A 20,745-nucleotide genomic window follows, 5' to 3' on the forward strand; every position below is an offset into this window, starting at 1 on the left:
ACGGACCACGACATTCGGCGTACAAGACACGTGGCGTTTGTGGTGTCCCCAAAGCATTAGACACGAGAAGTACTGGCACGCTTTCGCGTACCGTACGGCGATACCCTGCTGGGATTGTGTTTCAGGGAAGCCGCTGAGCCAGCGAGGTGACTTGAGCCGCCGCAGGAGCCTGGCCCCCACGTATGGCATGGAAGCGCGCGAGAGTTGCTGGGGCCAATTGATCGTAGACGATAGATGGCGGGATCCTAGTCAGAAAGAGATGTGAGCGAACGAGGCGCACAGAAGCACGGAATTTGACAATTCCGGAGCTCTTCTTCCAACGATGAGGTCCTCAAGGCAGCGAGGTATCCCTCTTTCCTCTGATATCATGGTGATGGATGTGGTCGAAGAAACACATGGTGCATAAACGCGCATAAAACGCAGAGGGGAGCCTGAGAGCTTACGCGACGGTGTCTCTGAGGACATTCGAGAGTTCGTGACGCGCAATAGCAAGATTTGCTTCAGGATCTCCACGACAAACCTAAAGCCACACCGATGCGGGCTTCGTGCATGCGGGTGTGGCAAGGAGTACGCGAGATACTCACCAGATGTATCCCGTTCCTGGCAACCTCTCCGCCAGGGTCTCGCAGGCCACGATGAAACAGGCGTGCGGCCCTATCGCCTGCCCTCTACCCCGTACTGCCACCCAGAGCTCCATTCGTTATAGAAGTAGATCCTGGCGCAGGAGCAAACGTTTTGTCAATTTCGGAACTACCGCGGCATAGATAGGTGAGGCAATGGATCGATTGAGAAGAGAGTGTAATGACGAGAGGGATATGGAGAGATTGAACAAGCCGTCTACGACTTGCGCATGCGCCTATCTGCGAGATTAGATGCCGATAGCGCGGCGCAGGTGAGGGACGGGCGCTCCTTGCGGCGCCTTCCACATGAATTCATTTTGCATTCATCACCTTGCTTGACGATGCTTTCGCGTTCTCGGGCCCGCCTTCATAGTAGCAATACGTAGTCTGCATGCGTTTGAGGCCTGGGACCGTAGGTCCCCTTAGTCAGCATAAATTTTAATCTCCGCATCCACGTGATCTATACACGACCGCGTTCGAACGCGCGGCGCGCGCGCGCGCGCGCGCGAGGACGCGACGCGCGATAGAAGCGCTGGCCGGCTCGTCCATTCTCGTCGTCGTCGCGCCCTCAGTTCCGTACTCCCATCCACTCTTTCCCCCCGCTACCTTAGCATGCGTACATAATGACATCTACTCTCACCGTCCCTCGTCCACATGCGCTCTCTTCCTTCAAATTCAGCACCTCAGAAGGCCGTGCATTGTGCCGACGGATAATCTGCGCTCGAGTTCCCTTTGATCCTCACGACTACCAACTCGATGGGATCACCCACGCCCTCGACAAGACCGACCTTCTCGCGATCACCCCAACAGGGTCAGGGAAGACCGGGTTCCTCACCATGTATCTCCTCGTTATGCAAGCTGTGATGCGGCGACCATCCCTCTGTCCCCAGCCTCCCCCTGAGCACTTCCGACGTCGGGCAGCAATGGTTGTAGTGTGTCCGACAATGGCATTGCAAGGGGATATGGTACGTGTATTCTGTTTTAGACACATTGCACCCATTCAAACACGTTGGCTCTGAAGGCAGCCAAGTTCTCCGCTGTTGGTCTCCGGCCGTTAGTAATCAACAAGAACACCCTCGATGAAGGCTTGCGCAGCAAGAACAGCAACCTTTGGTCTGCCGCATCAGACTACGATGCTCTCATCATTGCGCCTGAGCAGCTCACATCAAAGGGCTTCGAGAATTTGCTCAAGGTTCCGTCCTACCAAAGCCGGGTAGTCGCTATCGGGGTCGATGAAGCACACCTGCTCAATACGTGGGGGAAAACGTTCCGGCAAGACTTCCAGCACATCGGACCATTGCGCGCACGGTTCAACCACTCACCAGTGCTCATCGCGCTGACTGCCACTCTGCGCGGAGCCTCTGTCACGGACCGTCGTGAGGCCTCTCCATTCCGTTCTGTCTGCAACTCTCTCGGACTTCACGAGGGATACTTCCATGTTCTGCGACGATCAAATGCGCGTCATGACCTCCAGTTCGACCTCCGGATGATGAAGTCCTCAGCTAGCTCCACCAGTTTCCCGGAACTCGACTGGGTGCTTGCCGCACCTCGCAATATTCTTATATTCTGCCGCACAATCAAATTCACACATCAAATCCAGTCGTACCTCACCTCGAAGCTCTCATCAGGTCAGGCTAGCTCTGCAACTCAAAGCGAACGGGTCCGGTCCTACCACAGTCTCAACTGGGAGTCCTATAACACTGCGACACTCGCTCGGCTCCGTTCAAGTCAGGGCCACTTGGTTGTACTTGCGACTGATGCTCTATCCATCGGCATAGATGTTCGCGAGGTTGATGACGTCATCATCTTCGAGGGGGCTTTACCTGACGATCTAGAGAGCCTCTTGCAGAAGGCTGGACGAGTTCGGGATGGCCGAGAGAAGGGGTCAAGGCTCATCGTCTACCTCCCACAAAACACTCTTGAGCTTTGTCAAGCTGCTCTTCCCGATGACCCATTATGCGACAAGACACTCCATGACTGGCAGGCTGCTAAAGACGCTCAACGGAAGAGGGGTGGTACTTCAACACCAAAGCAACCCTCGGATGCTCCGTCACAGGCTAGTACAGTGGATCTCGGTGTAGCCAAGCTTGTGCTTGCCGCATGCAAGGTCACTGCCATCGATGAGGCATTCGACAACCCCAGCGAGGACACCGCCTGCACTTGTCGCACGTGCTGTGAGAGTCCACCGGCAGAACGTGTGGTTCCATGCAACTGCAGTGGATGTTCTTCGTACTATCAAACAGATACTGTGCCTCCTAAGGTACCAGGTGAGCCCTACAACATATTGACTCAATACCGAACAGTATACTGAGATGTGTCTCTTTCACAACTCAAGGTCGCACGGGTCAGAAGGGCACACCAGAACGGCCATACATCACACAAGACATGAAGGAGAGCGGTCGTGCCAAGCTTCGTGCTGTTCGGAGAGCATTCAGATTGGCTGCAGATGAATATCTTGAAGATTTCTTTCCCGAGGAAGAGCTCTTCCCAGATGACGCACTTGACAACATCCTTGACAACATCTGGGACATCTGTGATGAGAACTCTCTCCGCCAGATCGCACCCGGAATTCACGAGCTACCAACAAATAATCGCTATGAGAAGCTTCTAGTTAACGTCCAACAACTGCAAGAGGAGTTCCGTCAAGTTGCAGCAAAGAAGGCAGCGGAGAAAGCAGAGAAATCCCGACAGACTCGGGAGCAGAACAAAGCTTCCAAGGCTGCCGCTGAGGCTGCTACAATCACGGCCACCGAGGGTTCAAGCAACGTGTCGGGAGAGTCGCAACCTAACCAGAGCTGGCATGTGCGCATCACAGAACCGGGCAACAAGCTGGTTTTCTACCGTACCCGTCAGTAGCTTACATGTCATCTGCACAACTCGCCTCCCCGTTACTTGCCACATTAACTAAACCATCATCCACCAAAGTCGGGTCGTCGGTGCCTTCCAGCATGCGCACAGCCTCGTCGTCGATGTTAATCTCGTCATGAACAAGCTTGCCGTCTTGAAGCTCCCACGTAGGAATCCCATTGTCGAGCGACTGAATGAGCTCTTCTGCAGTGGCTGGGAGATCCTCATCTGAGTCGTCGGACTCATCATCGCAAACTGCCGAGCTCACGGGTGCAGTCGAGGTGGTGGTGGCTCCTCGGGATGAGTTCGAGCTGTGGATCCACTGTTTCAGCTTCTTCGTACGCAGTTTGATGACACCACTTCGAAAGTTGCTAGGCTTAACGTTCTGGTTCTCGTCGTCAGGTGTGAATGTGCGACCAGGGCGCCGGAGGTGAAGCTGCTGACGCCGAAACTCGTCCGTGAGAATGCGGATGTCGGCAAGGCGGCGTGGGGCGGTGTGTCGACCAGAGCGCATGGCAAGCCCGACACTCTCGTTCATATCGTTGCATAGACGCGAGAGATGATAGAGGTTTCGTGACACAGTGTGACGCATGAACTTGGTGTTGTACTCAGCGCCTTTGCGCTCCGCAATTGCCTGAAGGAGGCGGTTGAAGTACTCTTCAACAAGGTCGGCAGCAGTGAACTTGCCAGGCTGGCCCTTCAAGTTGACGACGAGGCTTGCGAGGATACTGTGACGTAGATCGATGCTTGACTCGAGCTCGAGAGCAGTGATGAAGGTGAGGAGATAGTTGGGGTATCGGCTACCAGGAGATCCGGCGAATGTGAACAACATAACCTGGTTCGAGTTGAAGGTTAGTGTGTCTCACAACTATTCATGATAGTGATACAGACCTTCATCGCCTCATATATGCGACCCACGTCGCCTTCAGCGATGGCATATATCATCTCGCGCAGCACTATGCCCTCGCGTAGGAAGTTGATGGAGTCGGCGAGGACACGATCCCCAAGGAAGGGGACCAACGCCTTCTTGGCCTTCTTTCTAGCCCTGGTCGTCTTCTGAGCAGCCACTGGAGACTCTGGCGTCATCTGAGGAACATCGGCAACAGCACCAGTCGCAGTGCTAGGTGGCAGTGTCGTAGCGGGGCTTGTCGGATGGCACCGCAGCCAGGAGGTACCCAAAGGGACACAGAAACAGCCTTCGGGACCGCATTTTGAGTGCTTTCCCACTTGGGAAGACTGTGCCGATGACGGGGGGCTTGTTTCAATAGAGGTAGGCGGCTCGAAAGACGATGGATCCGCGGGCTGATCTGAAGCGCGCAGCGCCACGGTGGGCGCTAATAGCTGCGTGCCGGACGAGTCGATGAGCGCGGACGCTATGGGAGCGTCATCGAGGGCTTCTCCACGTATGGGAACAGATGTGGTGGCAGCAGACGAAGAATGGGAGTCTGTGGACAATGATTGGGGTATCGTTGTGGGGGAGTGGGCTGAGCTGGATAGTGTCGCCACGAGACTGACATCATCAGCACGAGGCTCGACGGCTCGTTCTCCAGCCAGGTGTGTGCAGAACATATGATACACCTGCTCAGCATCGCGCTTCAAGTCTTCGAAGCTTGGGATGCTTTTCAGGTCGGCGAAATACTTGAAGATATTGTCCGTACAGTAGTAAACCCTAAATGCGGGTGTCAGCCTTGCTGGCCTGATCATCCTGGTTTTCGGGTCGGACATGACTCACCGGAAGCAGTCCAGAATGTGTGCGTCGTGAGTCGTCTCCAGGATCTCAAAGCCCTGGTTGAAATCAGGTTTCTTGAGGTTTGAAGGTGCGCGTCGATGGAGCTTCGCGGCGCTGAACCCGAGCTTGGATGGATCCTTGGTCACGAGACTACCCCAGTGAGTGCTGAAGATGCGGCTGAGGTCTGCCCAAGCGGTGTGCCACGGGGCGAGAACAGGCTCAACCACCGCAAGGCTCTGGAAAGGGTCGTCATGGAAGCGCAGGTAATCCTTCACTTGCAAGATACGTTCGTATGTGAGCCCGTCACCAATGCACAGGGTGAGCCGGCGGTTGGAGTGTGCGTAATCTTGGCCCACCTGACCGAGGAAGTCGAGCAAAGCATCTTTCAACTCTGTCGTGATGTTCTCGTTCTTCGCACTGGAGCCGAGTGGATGGACACGGTATCCGGCCGGGTTGAGGGGAATCTTCGCGGCCTGGGTGCGATAGCATGTTGTCACGTTGGTGCTGTACTTGTTCAGCTCCGGGATGTATTCCACGAGGGTGCGCAACAGGGAAAGGACACCAACGGTCTCCTGGTGGGGCTGGTCGATGAACTTCAAGAGCTGCGTGACAGTGAGAGACGCGCGGAGGTTGGTCGCCAAGCGAGTCTGCTTGTCGTCGAAGTCAAGCGCAGACAACGAGATGTGCGGGTTCTCCACGAACGTGGCGGCAATGCCGATGACGATGCCGTTCGCGCGCCCGACCCAAGCGTCACGCTGCTTGAGATAGTGTTGTACGTTGTCCATTATGATGCAGATGGGGGTGCCTACTTGCGCTCCCAGCTCGCGCACGGCATGGGATTCAGTGTCCGCCAACGTGTTCAGGACGTGTAAGCCGGTAGAGTACGCCGTGGTCATGCCGATGCGGGACAGGTAGGGGTATGCGTCGTAGGGAGTGCTGAGTGCGAAGAGGTGGAGGGTGCGGGAGATAGGCACCAAGTTGGCGTGGCTCGATCGCGAGAAGTCGAGGTTGATGATGACGTTGGTGACAACCTGCACGAACTTGTTGAGAAATGCTGAGGGAGAGAGACGTAGATAAAGTTTGCTCACCTGTTCAACGGGGCGCTGTTTGCGTGCGGCTCGGTGCGGCGTGCCCACCTCGTGCCCATCTTGGTTCTCGGAGTCCTTCTCGCGCGTCGCAACGGAGCTCAGAAGATCCCAGAGCAAGAGTTGATGATATTGGATGATGTCGGAGGCCAAGGAGAGTGTGGTTGCGCCGATATCGGCCCATTCAACGGCAGTCTTCTGGCCGGTGGGACCGTTCCTTCGGACCTTCCGTGTAGCGTGCAAGCCATTTTCAGGTTGGACGGCCCGCTCAGCCTCTCCTATGAGGTGCTTTCGGACAAGCTCTGCAGAGAAACGTGTGAGGGCGACGCGAACTGAGGCAGCCGTTTTGCGATCCTCCGGAAGGGTATCTTTCACTCGTGCCCATTCAGTCCTCTCTTTGTCCAGTGTACCATCAGGACGCCGCAGTGCACCATCAGGGTGCCGCATCCATAGATCCAATATAGAACCAGGGGTGTAGACACGATCCTGCCCCTTCAGAAATCTCGACACTCTCTGGGCATGGCTCTGCTCACGATGTACATTGTCCCCAGACAGAAATGTATGATACAAGAACTCGCCCAAAGTCCAGTCCGCATCCTCATAGATACTGTGAAGAACATGACTTATCTTCGCCTGATGCGAACCCTCCTTCAGAGCCTTGAAATCCGGGGGGGAAGTCGTGGAAGGGGGGAGAGGTGGAGGTGGATACGTGGGCAGGAAATGAGAGCGAGAGTCGGGCAAGATCGAAGACGCTGGGACAGCCGTAGGGTGTGTAGCCGATTGAGTGGGGGGTAAATTCTCCTTGCGTGTTTTCTTGTTTGATCCTAGCTCTCGCCCGGATTGCGATGCGATGCTGCGCGTGCGCGCGCGTTTGCGAACTGAGAAACGGATTGGTCGGAATCTGGCCAGTCCGCCTAGAGCTAATACAGACGTACCTGGGGTTCTCGGTGACTGCTGTTGCACAAATCCGACGCCGTACTGAGGCACCACACTCCCTGGCTCCGAGCCTTGAATGTACCGAGAAGTAGCCGGGGCGAGAGCGATATGGGAGGAGACTGTGTGTAGCGGAGTAGTTGGAGAAGAGGGTGGAACCGGACTGGCATTGGGAGGCGAGTAGGGCCGGAATGACGAGCCATTGGGTGTGGAATCCCAGCGCACATGCCATGAAGACATCGCGAGGAGAGGAAACGCGTCGGACGCGGTGGTGGAGGAGCGAGTGGAGGGCCTGCAGGACGCGCGCCGTCCGATCTCAGCTCTCTCGCGCGCGCGCGCGCACTCGAACAGACACCTGACAAGGCACATCATGTGCACCCTCCCAAATCCAGTAACGCCTGCCTGTTTTAGAAGGGCCTTCCGCATCAGGACGATGGATTTTCAAACTCCGCAGAGCTACGGGTTTTCGGGCGCGAACGCTAGCAGACCTTTGTATGTGGAAGGTCTGCCTAGGGGAGACTAAGCAATACGCGGGTCGGATCCCGTAGCACCACAAGCAGCGACCCCGCCCATTGGCTACCGAATTTGCGCTCTCCCTACGCCTTGCTTTCTCTTCGCTCCCACGACCGCGTTGGCCAGGCCCGGCCGGTATGGAGCCGCTTATGTAATAAGCACTTCGCCGGTCCGACTACAGGGCGCTCATTTGAGCAGTCGCACAACGGAGGTTGGGCTCGGTGATCCTTTCGGTTCAACAGCTACTTGAAATGTCTGTGGCCTCGGAGCTCTGTGGTGCGTGCTCTTAAAATCTTTTTTCCAGTTAACGTTCATCCTTTTCTTGCGTAGGTCGTCCCCCGGCCGCAGTGTGCTGGCACGACTCACATGCCTCGTCGGGCCGTTGCTGCAGTCATGCGCACAGTCGGGAACGGCCCAATCTATGATTCGCGGGGCTGATGCATGACGCCTCAGGCCAACATCGTTGTACGTTCCACCTCTCGTGCAGTCTTTCTGTTCTGCAGTGTATTCGTGGACGATGCGCATGTCGTGCGCAGGCAATAGCCACTGTCAAGCCGCTGGCTCCGGGATCCGCGCAGACGGGCTGAACTGACTTTGCAGCGGCTTTCTAAGCACCGAAGAAGATTCGTCATGCTATCTCTTGAGGACGTATAAGCTTCCACAAGTCCACGACGCACACGGCAAGCCTTCCTTCCTGCGACACCTCTCCCTGTCGCCCCTCCGGCGATCTGCTCCTCTCCATCACCCACTCACAGATGTCCTTAATGGTTCATCCTAGGAAACAAGACACGCCTTCACATGAAAAAGAGCTCCCAGGCGCGGAGGTCGGTGAGCTGGTGCACGCCGTTCAAGACCCCGCGGACTTCGCCGCCGCCGTTAGGATTGCCAGCAGACCTGTGGTCCTCGAGGAGGAGTATGTCCCAGACGGCGGTATGGGCGCTTGGACTGTTCTGCTGGGTTCCACATCCGCGCTCTTTGCGTCGGCCGGCATGATCAACTCATATGTATGTGCGCGGCATACCACCTTTCAACAACTCATCCCGACTAAAAACGCTCTCATCAGGGGACGTTCCAAGACTACTACGAGTCGACTCTACTCCCTTCCTCGGCGTCAGCGACCATATCTTTAATTGGCTCGCTGCAGGTGTTCTTGCTGTACGGTGCCGGTCCCATCACCGGCAGAATCTTTGACGCCTATGGCACCAAAGTGAGTCAGCATCGACTAGGGTTTGAGACAGACGCATTGACCAGTACCGCTGACGCTTACTAAGGTCCTCGTACCTGTAGGCTCCTTTCTAAGCGTCCTTGGAGTTATGATGCTATCTTTAGCACAAAAAGACCAAGTATACCAGGTCTTCCTGTCGCAGGGCATCTGCCTCGGACTGGGCATCGCGATCTTGTATGTGCAGCGTGATCGCGATGTACGCACCTGGAGCTAATCGGTCGACGGACAGGTTCAACCCATGCGTGGCGGTAATGAGCCACTGGTTCCGCCGCAAACGCGCGCTCGCCATGGGCATCGCGCTCAGCGGAGGCGCTTTGAGCGGAGTGTTGTACCCGATCATCCTGCAACGTCTCATCCCGAGCATAGGCTTCCCATGGGCGGTCCGCGTCATCGGTTTCATCAACCTCACATGCCTCTCCGTCGCATGCCTCACCGTCCGGTCGCGTCTCCCGCTGTCGCCGGGGTACATATCGTGGCGCAGCGCCGTCGACCTGCGCGGCTTTAAGGACCCGCGTTACGTGCTGGCGACCACCGCCGGCTTCCTGTGAGCATCGCCGCGTGTTTGTTGAGTATCCCCCGCTGATTCAGACGAAGGCTGTTTTACGTCCTCTTCATCCCGTACTTCTATATTCAGATCTACGCGAACTTCCGCCAAGTCCCTCCGAACATTTCAAACGTGCTCGTGTCTATTTTGAATGCACTGAACATCCCGTCCCGGATCCTCCCGGGGCTGCTTGCGGACCGATACGGATGGTACTTCCGTCCGCTCTGCCGGATGCGCTCCGTACTCACTCGCCCGGTCGTTTCGTCCCTAGTCTCGCTGTGTTCATCCCGATCACCGCATTTGCCACGATCTCGGTATTCGCGCTCTGGTTGCCCTCCCACACGCCCGGCACAATCATCGCGTTCACGGCATTGTATGGACTTTTCTCCGGTAGGCTTACGCTCCGTCGCCTGATGGTACGCAGTCATTCATCGCGCTTCGCATTCCCCAAGGGCCTTTGTCTCCCTCCTCGCCGCCTACATCGCCTCCATCACCCCACGCGAGGTGTACGGCGCCCGGCTCGGTACGCTCCTCCCGCCTTCTCTGCACGCGCATCCACCAGGCTAATCCATCGAACGCTCCTTCACCCCCGCCTTCCCCGTCCCCGCCCAGGCTCCGTGTACATTTTCGTGGCCATTTCCACGCTCGCAGGCGCGCCCACGGGCGGCGCGCTCCTCGCCACGGTTGACGAGACGCACTTCCGCACGCTCATCATCTTCTCGGGCGTCCTCCTCGCCGGGGGCACGCTCGCGCTCTGCGGCGCAGCGTCGGTCCCGGAGGGGGCGCGGTGGAAGCGGCTCCGATCGGCGCAGAGCTCGCAGCACGCACCCGGGAGCGCGTGAGCGCCGGGGCGACACAGGTTGGCGGTGGCAGTCGCTGGGACGTACGTGGAGGGCCCATTACTTGTGTGACGGGGTTGAAGATGGAAATGGATGGCAGTGGGCTGCGCAGCATCTCGCAGCAGAGATTTATAATTCTTGACGCAGTGGGCTCCGGATGTCGTCGACCTCTTTGAGCACAGTGCATGGAGTCCGGGTCATCAAGACCTCTTCACCGCTCTGAGTCGGCGAGCCTGGGCAACAGACACGGAGAAGACCGAAGAGGGACAAAAAAAGGTCGATTTAAAAGTGACATTACCTCACACCTGCGCGTGAAGATACACGTACTCGGGTGCTGCTCATAGCAGGACTGGATCGAGAACCTGTCTGGATAATTCCTCCTGCTTGAGGCGAGGGGCGAGCCTTGTTCCAAGCGGGGATGAACAGAATTTCCGGAGGCTAGAGCTTCAATGAAGTGGCTGAAGACGCCTGAGCCGCGCTGCTCCCGGGATGTTTTCTTGCATGCCACGCGTGCTGCTATAGCTGCTCCGTCGTTGGTTATACCAAGACATTCGGGAAGTTGTCGAAGAGTCGGCCACGACGACTGCTACCGATCGAATCTCGGCTGATTCAACCGGCCGAGGAACATCAAGGTCTCAGACGCCCTCCCACACGGGTGTGGCCAAGCCCGATCTCGACGAAGCTCGACCGCCCCGCCGCCGACACCTCGTCCCACACTCCTCCGCCCATCTCCTCGACGACCTCAAACACCATGCATAGCATGCCACGATGGTCCACCTTGAGCTTGAGATGCGCTTTCCACAGGAATCCCGCCGTGCGCTGGTCGTCAGGTTCATCGTCAAACGCCAGTTGATGGAAACCATGCCAAGCATTTGTTCGCGGCACGGGAACTTGGGGCCGCCTGCAGAAGCCGTCCGATCGCGCAGCCGGCGATCTCGTATGGACCTGGTCAGTGGTGGGCCCAGTATTGCCCCGCCCCGTCCGGCCTTTCCCTCACTTAAGTAAAGCTCCCAAACGCGGTTCTGTTCTCTCTCGCCGCCCCACACACTCTGCACTCTGCACTCTGCACTCACGTCTACGCGCCTCCTCTCGCGCCTCCTCCGTTCCTTACACCCCACCCTCCTTACTTCCCCTTCTTGGCTTCAATTTTCTTGATCATGAGGTCCTTCACACCTCTCCTCCTGTCTGCCACCCTTTGCGTCCCCGCCCTCGCGTCCTTCGCGCCCGCGCACGACCACCACGCCCGCCACCTTCACGCCAACCGCGAACTCCGGAAGCGTAACATCGTCTCCGACTCGAGCGCGATCGCAACCGAGTACGACTTCGTGATCGTCGGCGGCGGCACCGCCGGCCTCGCCATCGCCGCGCGACTCTCGGAGGACTCAAACACGACAGTGCTCGTCCTCGAAGCCGGAGACACCGGCGACGCCGTCGCGGACCAAGTCAGTGCGTACCGTTTCCCTCCCCTGCTCTCCCCTGCTCAGCGCCAAGCCTCGCGCAGATATCCCCGACAACGCGTACCTGAACGGGCTCACCAAGTCCTCATATGACTGGGGCCTGTCCACCGTGAACCAGGCGAACGCCCAGAACCGCGCGGTCTCGTGGCCGCGAGGGAAACTCCTCGGGGGCTCGTCCGCGGTGAACGGCATGTTCTTCATCCGCGGCGACCGCTCCGAGTACGACGCCTGGGCGCAGCTCGCGGGCGACGGCGGCGAGAAGTGGAACTGGGAGAGCATGCTGGCCGTCATGCAGGAGAGCGAGACGTACACGCCCCCGGAGGACGACGTGCGCGCGACGGCGAACATCGTCGAGAGCTCCGTCTCCCGCGGCAAGAGCGGGCCCATCCACGCCTCGTATCCTGGTTTGTGAGTCCCATCGCTTTGTCGTCGTCCCCACTCCCGTCACCCGCGCGCGTCTGGAGAGTGCGATGCTGACGCAACCCCGCCGTAGCATGATCCCCTCCGTTGGCAACTGGACGCAGACGCTGGGCAACATCGGTGTCAAGGTCTCCGCGGATGGCTACAGCGGCGACGGGTCTGGAGCGTACCTCGCGACGTCGGCGATCAACCCGGAGACCTGGACGCGGTCGTATTCGCGCTCAGGGTACATCGACCCTCTGCCGGTCCGCTCGAACCTCGCCATTCTCGCGGACGCGATGGTCACTCGGGTGATCTTCGACACCTCGAACAAGTCGAACCTGACCGCGACCGGCGTCGAGTTCGCCAAGGACGCGAGCTCGTCGAAGACGACGGTCAGCGTCCGCAAGGAGGTCATCCTGACTGGTGGCACCGTGGGGAGCCCTGCGGTGCTCATGCACAGCGGTGTTGGCCCGTCTGACGTTCTCCAGTCCGCGGGCGTTGACGTCCTCCTCGACCTCCCGGGCGTCGGCCAGCATCTCCAGGACCACATTGTGCGTGTGTCGTGATGACCTTTCTATCTGTGATAGACCAACTGACCGCCTCGCAGTCGACGTACATCTCCTTCCAAACCACGTCGGAGACGATCCAGGGCCTCATGACCGCGAACGCCTCGCTCTCCTCCGACGCCAAGTTCCGCTCGTTCGTCAACTCCGCGATCGCCTACGTCAACGTCACTGACCTGCTCGGCGACTCGGCGACCGAGTTCCACCAGACGCAGTCGGACGCGCTTGCCTCCGCGCGCACGTCGCTCGTCCCTTCCTCGGACTCGACCGTCCAGGCCGGCTACGCCGCGATCTACAACCAGACCCTAAACTCCTTCCTCCTCTCCACCGCCGGTCAGGTCGAGATTCTCTACTCGACGATGTTCGCCGGTGGGGTCGTGATCCAGGCCGCGCTCCAGCACCCGTTCTCCCAGGGCCGGATTTACATCACCAACACGGACCCGTTCACCGCGCCCGCGATCGACCCGCGCTACCTGTCGCACCCGGCCGACGTCGTCATCCTCCGCGAGGGCCTCAAGCTCGCGCGCAAGATCGCGCAGACGGCGCCGCTGAGCTCCGCCATTGGCACCGAGAACGCGCCGACGGCGGCGATCACGAGCGACGCGGACTGGGACGCATACATTGCGGGCTCGTTCGGGACGAGTACCACCCCGGCGGGTCGTGCGCGATGATGCCGCTCGCGATGGGCGGCGTCGTCGACGCGGAGCTCAAGGTGTACGGCCTCGCGAACGTCCGTGTCGCGGACGCGTCGATCTTCCCTGTCGAGTTCTCTGCCCATGTGCGTCCCTCCTTCGTCTTGCCTTGATCTGTAGATGTGCTGACCCTCCCGCTCGCGCCCAGTTGCTAGCGCCCGTGTACGGACCGCGGAGCAAGCGGCCAAGATCATCCGCGCGACATACAACGGTGTCGGCTGGCCGTCGTCCGCGGTCTCCAACGGGCACTCCACGACCACGACTACCAAGGGCTCGAACAGCACCAACAACACCAACACCAATGGCACCGGCACCGACGACGCGAAGAGTGGCGCCTCCGCGCCCGCCGTGGGCAGCGGCCCCGTGCTGCTCGCCGCCGCCGCCGCGGTTGCCGCGCTCTTCCTGTGAGCCCTCGGTCGGTCGTGCTCGGGTATTCAATCGACGATGTACATAGGAAGTGACACTGGCGCGCTCGCGGACGCTGCTCTCTCTTGGACATGTATAGGTTGACCTCGCTTTGATGTATCCCTTGTCGCTCGCTCGCAGGCTTCGCTCCGTCTGCTTTGCGTCCTCCGCGTATGTCGTAGTCTGCGGGGCCCGCTCGTCTTTTTTTTCCCATTCCCTCGTCAGATACGTCGCGTAATTTTCCTCCCGTGGTCCGTTCGCACGCGCGCAGGTCCCAGGGCCAGACTCCATCCAGACCATCGACATCGAATGTGCCGCGTGCGCAGGTCTTTCATTTGAATCCGGACCGGCCGGAGTCAGGCCTCAGGCACGAGCCACGGCAGGCCGCGGCGGGCCTACAGACATGAATTACTAGCCTTCGTGGGACACGACATGGCTCGCTGCACAATCTTAGCAGCGGGGCGCTACACACCGTGCCAGCTTCGGTTTCGCGCACTGGTGGGCAGTGGTATGCATGTGACTTAACCACCATTGGCGACCTTTCACTCGTGCATTGACCACGTCCCCACCGAGTCTCTTGAAACTTTTAATAGTCATGTACACATGAATTTTAGTACGAATCTCACTTGAATCACAACGAGAAGCGATGTATGTTGACACAGAGGCAAAACATGCACGACTGACGATTTTGATAATAGACGCTGTAAAATCTGTCCTTGTTGTGATCACAGCTCATCCTCTCAAGGCGCTTAATCGTTCACTTCGCTCGCAATTGAGACAGTGTATAGGTGGCGTATACTGCATCCACCGTACGTACTTTGCAGTGCGTTCTCAAGGTTCTCTTGCAGTGATGTGAGCGTGGGAGAGTGGCTGATTCACCTGAGAGAACTTTCCAACTTTCAGCCTCGACGGCGAGGTCATCACCGGATGACAATGAAGTAGTCCATTACGTGCGTCGTGCGCGGAAAACTAGCTAGGGATAGCGTAAGTAGGATACAAAGTTGCGTGGGTAGAGCCAGTGTCTACGCAGAGAGTGATGATACACGAAAGCGGAGAGCAGTGCACGAGCGGGGAAACAGATGAGACAATGGCCAGGAAACAGTCTACCCCAAACCCTGCAAATAAAGATACACACCACCCCATCCCCACATCACTCGACCTCCATCGCGTCTGCACCCCATCGTGCAGGCCGAGGTCGAAGATGCCCGCCTCCGTCTGTGCGCGCGCGTACAGCTCCTCCCGCTTGTTCTCGTCCGCCGTCAGGTTCGCGAGCACGAGGAGCGCCTCTGCGAGCAGCGGGCCCACGTCCTCCTCGCCTTCGCCTCCGGCTGCGGCCGCCTGGCCCGGTCCGGTCCGGCCCAGGCCGAGGCTCGACCCGCGGGCGCGCTCGAAGAATGAGACGGCCATAGCGAGACCCTCGCGCGCCTCCTCGGCCTCGGCGCTGTGCAGGACACGCGCGTCGCCGCGCTCGAGCGCGCTCTCCATGTCCTCGACGGGTGCGGAGCCCATGACGAGCCAGCAGCGGCCGCGGGCGGAAAGAATGGGCGCGCGCCAGGCATCCATGTCCGCCTCGTTCTTCATCTGGTTGAACACCGAGTCCGCCCACGCGGCCCAGTACTGGCGCTCGGTGGGCGTGGCGAGGCGTTCGGCGACGCCGAGCACCTCGGACGCGATCGTGAAGAGCTCTTTGGGGCGGGAGAAGGAGAGGAGCGGGTCGGCGGGGCCGGAGGAGCCCGTGGATGAGCCCATCAAGGGCGAGGGGGACGAGTGGGCGTGAGAGGCGGGGCTGGTGAAGTGGCCTGTGGATTGCGAAGGCGAGGCGGAGGCGAGCGCAGCGGGCTGAAACGGAGTGTGGATGAAGGACGGGTTGTGGGCGTGCGAGTAGTGGGCGTGCGGCATGTGGAAGATCCCGCGCGAGAACTGGTCCATAGCGAGCGTCATGATGTCGTGCGCGCTCGCCGAGTAGAGGGACATGCGGCGCGTTACCGGGGGTCGGAACTTGGCGATCGCGTGGAAGGGCGAGGACGGAGGCCACTGCGGTTCCGACATGGAAAAGGGGGAGCCGGCGATGGCAGGGACGGCGCTGTAGTCGGGAATGCCGGTGGCGGCGATGGAGGCGGCGGTGGCCTTGGCGGCCTTAATGTTGTGCGTCACCTTTTCGTCCGCGAGGGAGACGAGGGTGCGGCCCCACACGATGGCCATGCGCCAGTCCTCGGCGGTGTCAAAGGAGGAGCCGCCGACGCGGCTGGGTAGGTTCTCGCCGGTCTCGAAGACGTCGAGGGCGGCGAGCCAGTATGTTGAGGGAGAGTCGGGCTCGCCGTCGAGGACGATGGACGAATCCTGAGAGACGAGGCTGCCCATGAGAAAGAGGGCAATGCCGAAGATGGCATGGAAGGCGGTTGGAAGCTCGGACGGACTGCGAGCGTACGGCAGAGCGAACGAGGGTGAGGATGAGTCAGCGAAGGCGGAGGGTGAGGTGAGAGACTGACCGAGGGGCAGTCGACGAGCGACGGCGGGACCGGGTACCAAAGGGATCCGACTCTGCGCCCCAGTCACGACGAAAGCGCTCCTCGGTGGGGGTTATCGTCTCTGGCGAGCGGGAGGGGAGATGGCAGCCGGGATCGGTGTAGACGGCGGACGGGTCGGGGTGGTCGATGAGAAAGCGGTGGCATTCACGAAGGACGGCGCGGAGAAGTGCGACGGCCTCTGGTAGATCGTCGGCTGAACGGCGCGGGAGTGAGCGTCGTGGGCGACGATCGAGGGTGTGCGAGGGACGAGTGGGGCATGACAGGGGCTGGAGACGCACCATCGTAGCGCTCTGCGGCGCGGGCAAAGAGCTCCTTGAGGTTCTCCCAGTCCTCATAGTCGGCAGAGTGGGGATGCGAGTGGGCGTGCGAGGCAAAGGAGAGTGTTGAGGCGGTGGAAGTTGCGCGCGAGATGGGCTCTGGGGCCATGGACGGGGGGCGCTTGAGGCGAGGGCTGGGGCTTGGGCACACCAGGGGCGTCAAGACATGCTTCAGGGCGAGGCCGGGAAGAGGGTCGAGCGGGGCGCGGGTGGGAAGCGTGGGCGAGGTCGTGGGCGAAGGCAGGGACGAGGCCGGGCTAGGTTCTGAGCCCGAGTCTGAGCAGAAGGAGAAGTGGCCCAAGAGCCTGCGGCGCTTGCAAGACGCGGACGAGGCCGAAGAGCGGTCGCTGCGGTCGTCCAACTCGTCTAACTCGTCGTCGTTGCCGTTGTCGTCGTTGTCGTTTGTGTTCGTCGGGCGAAGGGATGTGGAGGGAGAGCAAAGAGGGCGGGGGCGGGGGCGAGGGCGATAGGGAGACGCGGAAGGCGTGGGAAGAGGCTGCCTGATCGAGATTGGGCCAGATGAAGGCGGGTGCGAGTTCGCGGCGCTGCTTCCAGAGGCCGCGAGGGCGTTTGAGCGAGGGCGCGAGAGCGGGGGACATGCACGCAAGCATCGAGGGCAGCAGGAGAGTGGGTGTGACGACCGAGAGGGGCGGATATATAGGCCGCCTTTGTGGACCGCGACGGACTGGCCACGGACAGGGCACTGGCCCAGACCGCGGGCGGTCCAGGACCATCACCAGCGTCCCAGTGGCCGAGACGGCTCTTCTGGGATGCCCTGAAGGTGGGATCGACCACGAGCCGCGGTAAGCGTCCTCTCGAGCCTTGTCCGCGCTGCCAGGCCTCGCGAGACCGGGGTCCGTCTAGACCGGAGAGGGGCCGGCTGTGGCCAAAAGACTCGCTTGCCGATATCTCCGCCACTTACTTATCCCGAGCTCGCACCCTCGACCTGCCACACACAAGTTTGCACCAACGCTCGCTATCTGTACCCTCGCGCGAACTCCCTCCTGGTCTGGATCTGGCCCCGTCCCGCTCTGTCCCACGCACGATCTCGAGCTGTCCACCGTCGCTCCCACTCTCTCGCGTCGCGTTGCAATGATCACCAACCCATCTGCCAGAGCCTGCGTTCTTCTCAACCGGTGTGCGTCGTGTGCGTCTACTGCATCCGAATCCATCGGCACCCCGATGCGCCCACGCTCAGCGAAAGTCGACAAGTCAAAGATCCGCGCGAGCCATGACGAGCTCTCGCGTGCCGATCTTCGCCCTGCGCGGGCTCTTTCCTCCTCCGCCCCCGCGGCGAATCTATCATTGGCAGGAGAACGCCCTCCGCAGTGCATCCGAGCTGCAGTATACGTAAAGGTCGCTTTGCAGCGGAGCAGCAGCCAAGGTTTTGCGCGGCGTCCGCAATCTTGCGCGCCCAGAGCCCTTGAGCGAGTGAGAGCGTCGAGATGAGCGCACTCCCACTACGTGTAGTCACTACAGCGGTTTAGCCCTATGTAAGCCTATGTAGGCAGTGTCTCGCGTCGCAATTGACCGCACCTAGTTGCCCTTCACACGGCCGGGGCTTCCCAGCGGCGCGGAAAGAAGGTTGTTTTAGGAGGGGGAGGCTCTTTTCCAGGCAATGGTACCCGCACCACACGACGCGATGATTCCGATAACCGCGCTTGTTACAAGTACGGCTGTCGGGGAGAGAGAGAGAGAGAGAGAGAGAGAGCGTAGGAGCATGTAGTAGTGCTCACATGCCCGGATTCTGCTATCATGTGACTAGGCTGTCCGTGAACGTATAGATGGGGCCAAACTGACGAGAGGTCACGGTCTTCGACGGCCAGATCTGGCGGCTGTGAGGCCGAAGTGGAGTCAGCTGCAAGTATGTCGTGCGCACTTCACGCGTATGCGTTGAGGACGACGAAACACTCACAGATGTGGCCCCCGAACGCGAGTCCAGATCGGAACGTAGAGCAAGCAAGGCGTGCGCGGAGGGCCAGCGCACGGTAGCAGGCGGATCGCTGCTTGTGGTGCTACGGGATCTGACCCGCGTAGTGCTACTATGAAGGCGGGCCCGAAACGCGAAAGCATCGTCAAGCAAGGTGATGAATGCAAAATGAATTCATGTGGAAGGCGCCGCAAGGAGCGCCCGTCCTCACCTGCGCCGCGCTATCGGCATCTAATCTCGCAGATAGGCGCATGCGCAAGTCGTAGACGGCTTGTTCAATCTCTCCATATCCTCTCGTCATTACACTCTCCTCAATCGATCCATTGCTCATCTACCTATGCCGCGGTGGTTCCGAAATTGCGAAAACGTTTTCTCCTGCGCCAGGATCTACTTCTATAACGAATGGAGGTCTGGCAGTGCGAGTAGAGGCAGGCGATGCCTCACGCCTGTTTCCTCATGGCCTGCAAGAGCCTGGCGGAGAGGTTGCATGGACGGGACGCATCTGGTGAGTATCTCAAGTCGTCCATGCACACTCGCACGCACAAATGCCGCATCAGCGTGGCTTTAGGTTTGTCGTGGAGATCCCGAAGCAAAATCTTGCTATCGCGCGTCACGAACTCTCGAATGTCCACAGAGACACCGTCGCGTAAGTTCCAGGCTCCCCTCTGCGTTTTCTGGCGTTTATGCAACGTGTTTCTTCGGCCACATCATCACCATGATATCAGAGAAAGAGGGATACCTCGCTGCCTTGAGGACCTCATCGGCTACGTTGGAAGAAGAGCTCCGGAATTGTCAAATTTCGTGCTTCTATGCGCCTCGTTCGCTCACATCTCTTCCTAACTGGGCTCCCGCCATCTATCTTCCATCTAGTGGCCCCAGCGACTCTCGCGCGCTTCTACGTGGCTCCTGCGGTGGCGCAAGTGAGATCCATACAGCGCCAATGTCCCCGCGAGTTCAGTAGCTTTCAGAAACATGATCCTAGGCCAGAGGGGTACGCAAACGCGTGGTGCTTCTCGTGTCTACGAGTGAGTGCTTTGGAAACACCACAAATGCCACGTGTCTTGTACTTCGAATTTCGTGAATGGGAGCTCACGAGAAAGCTGGGGAGCGATGGATCCATTTACACTCGAAATCTCGCGGTCACGACGCTATCACGCGTTTCAAAGGGTTGTACAGAGGATCTTTGAGGGGTGCGGCGGGTGGTGGCGTGCTCTGCACATCTCGACATTATCCACAGTGTATATCTTCGCCATTTTCTATGTCACTGATGTTTATTGAAATCTGGAGATCACGAACTTTGTTCGGCGCCCCCCAGCGCTGCCTCCTCCAGAGACGCGGGCATGTCAGACAGTTACTGTGAGTGATCTCATGCTCCTAGACACGAATACTTACGATAAATGTGATTGCATACAGATTCCCGTCCGTCGCCGAACCCCCCCAGAATCAGGTTCAGACGCGGGACGCGCATCGTGACCGAATTCGTGCCTGGTAGACCGGTCAATCGCGTAAGTTTCCTTCTATTGAACCCCTTCTCAAGACTATTATGAAGCGTAGACATGCGACAGGGGAATGCCATCACGCACAAGTTCCGGTTCTCCGCGTCACATTTGCATAGGTTCTGAACCTCACGCTGGATAGCAGTCAAGCAAAGTAATTTCGAAGTAAACTTTGTGGTAGGTCTCACCTGCGGTCGTTCGTGCTCGTGCCGCGCGGAGCCGCTCCCGTGGCCCACTTCTAACACACGTTTTTAGCCTGCTGTCATATGAAGGTCATCAGCGGTGGATCATCTGCAGTACCGCCGCGGTGGAACGACGGCACCTTGGGGTGCGATGGCGCCGTCGACTGCCTTCCATGCTTTACCGTCACCCTCGTGGGTTTGATATGTCCGCTCAGTGCGCGCCCGACAACGCGCACCATGTGCGGACGCCGTGCTTCCGCTTGGAACGCAGCGCCGTCGAGCGGGTGGCCGGACGTGATCGCCCTCATCTCCTACCTCCTTCCTCCGCGATACTCGCGCGTCGCGAGCACGCGAGCGGCGTGCGTCTTTAGTCCACCAACGTGGCAAGCCCTGATAATCGTCGACGATCGCGGGCGGGAAGTGCGCACATCCCCCTTC

General features: G+C 59.3%; 5 protein-coding genes across 5 annotated transcripts; 3 read left to right on the top strand and 2 right to left on the bottom strand.

Annotated features, from left to right (window-relative positions):
- Nucleotides 1-1,291: 1,291 nt before the first annotated feature.
- Nucleotides 1,292-2,535, top strand: BXZ73DRAFT_24322 (P-loop containing nucleoside triphosphate hydrolase protein; the record flags this gene model as incomplete). Its single annotated transcript, XM_048017689.1, has 2 exons — nt 1,292-1,589; nt 1,646-2,535. Coding segments are annotated over 2 exons (1,188 nt in total), but the record flags the coding sequence as incomplete, so codon positions are not given.
- A 942-nt stretch (nt 2,536-3,477) lies between these two features.
- BXZ73DRAFT_56555 (uncharacterized protein) lies at nt 3,478-6,872 on the bottom strand (the record flags this gene model as incomplete). The annotated part of the gene is made up of 5 exons (XM_048021488.1): nt 3,478-4,302; nt 4,359-4,745; nt 4,983-5,136; nt 5,200-6,299; nt 6,543-6,872. Coding segments are annotated over 5 exons (2,796 nt in total), but the record flags the coding sequence as incomplete, so codon positions are not given.
- A 1,619-nt stretch (nt 6,873-8,491) lies between these two features.
- BXZ73DRAFT_56536 (monocarboxylate permease) lies at nt 8,492-10,338 on the top strand (the record flags this gene model as incomplete). Its single annotated transcript, XM_048021487.1, has 8 exons — nt 8,492-8,731; nt 8,791-8,934; nt 8,999-9,126; nt 9,182-9,496; nt 9,547-9,705; nt 9,768-9,886; nt 9,921-10,019; nt 10,109-10,338. The coding sequence occupies 8 exons, from the start codon at nt 8,492-8,494 to the stop codon at nt 10,336-10,338; spliced, it is 1,434 nt and encodes a 477-aa protein (XP_047871669.1).
- A 1,154-nt stretch (nt 10,339-11,492) lies between these two features.
- BXZ73DRAFT_107641 (GMC oxidoreductase) lies at nt 11,493-13,857 on the top strand (the record flags this gene model as incomplete). Its single annotated transcript, XM_048016967.1, has 5 exons — nt 11,493-11,781; nt 11,837-12,200; nt 12,286-12,745; nt 12,802-13,417; nt 13,598-13,857. 5 exons carry the CDS (start codon nt 11,493-11,495, stop codon nt 13,855-13,857), a joined length of 1,989 nt encoding a protein of 662 aa, XP_047871670.1.
- A 1,100-nt stretch (nt 13,858-14,957) lies between these two features.
- On the bottom strand, nt 14,958-16,808 carry BXZ73DRAFT_107642 (uncharacterized protein; the record flags this gene model as incomplete). The annotated part of the gene is made up of 4 exons (XM_048016968.1): nt 14,958-14,969; nt 15,031-16,270; nt 16,344-16,575; nt 16,661-16,808. 4 exons carry the CDS (start codon nt 16,806-16,808, stop codon nt 14,958-14,960), a joined length of 1,632 nt encoding a protein of 543 aa, XP_047871671.1.
- Between the last annotated feature and the right edge of the window lie 3,937 nt (nt 16,809-20,745).

Source organism: Epithele typhae (assembly GCF_022376455.1).
Source record: "Epithele typhae strain CBS 203.58 chromosome Unknown BXZ73scaffold_118, whole genome shotgun sequence".
NCBI lineage: Eukaryota > Fungi > Basidiomycota > Agaricomycetes > Polyporales > Epitheliaceae > Epithele > Epithele typhae.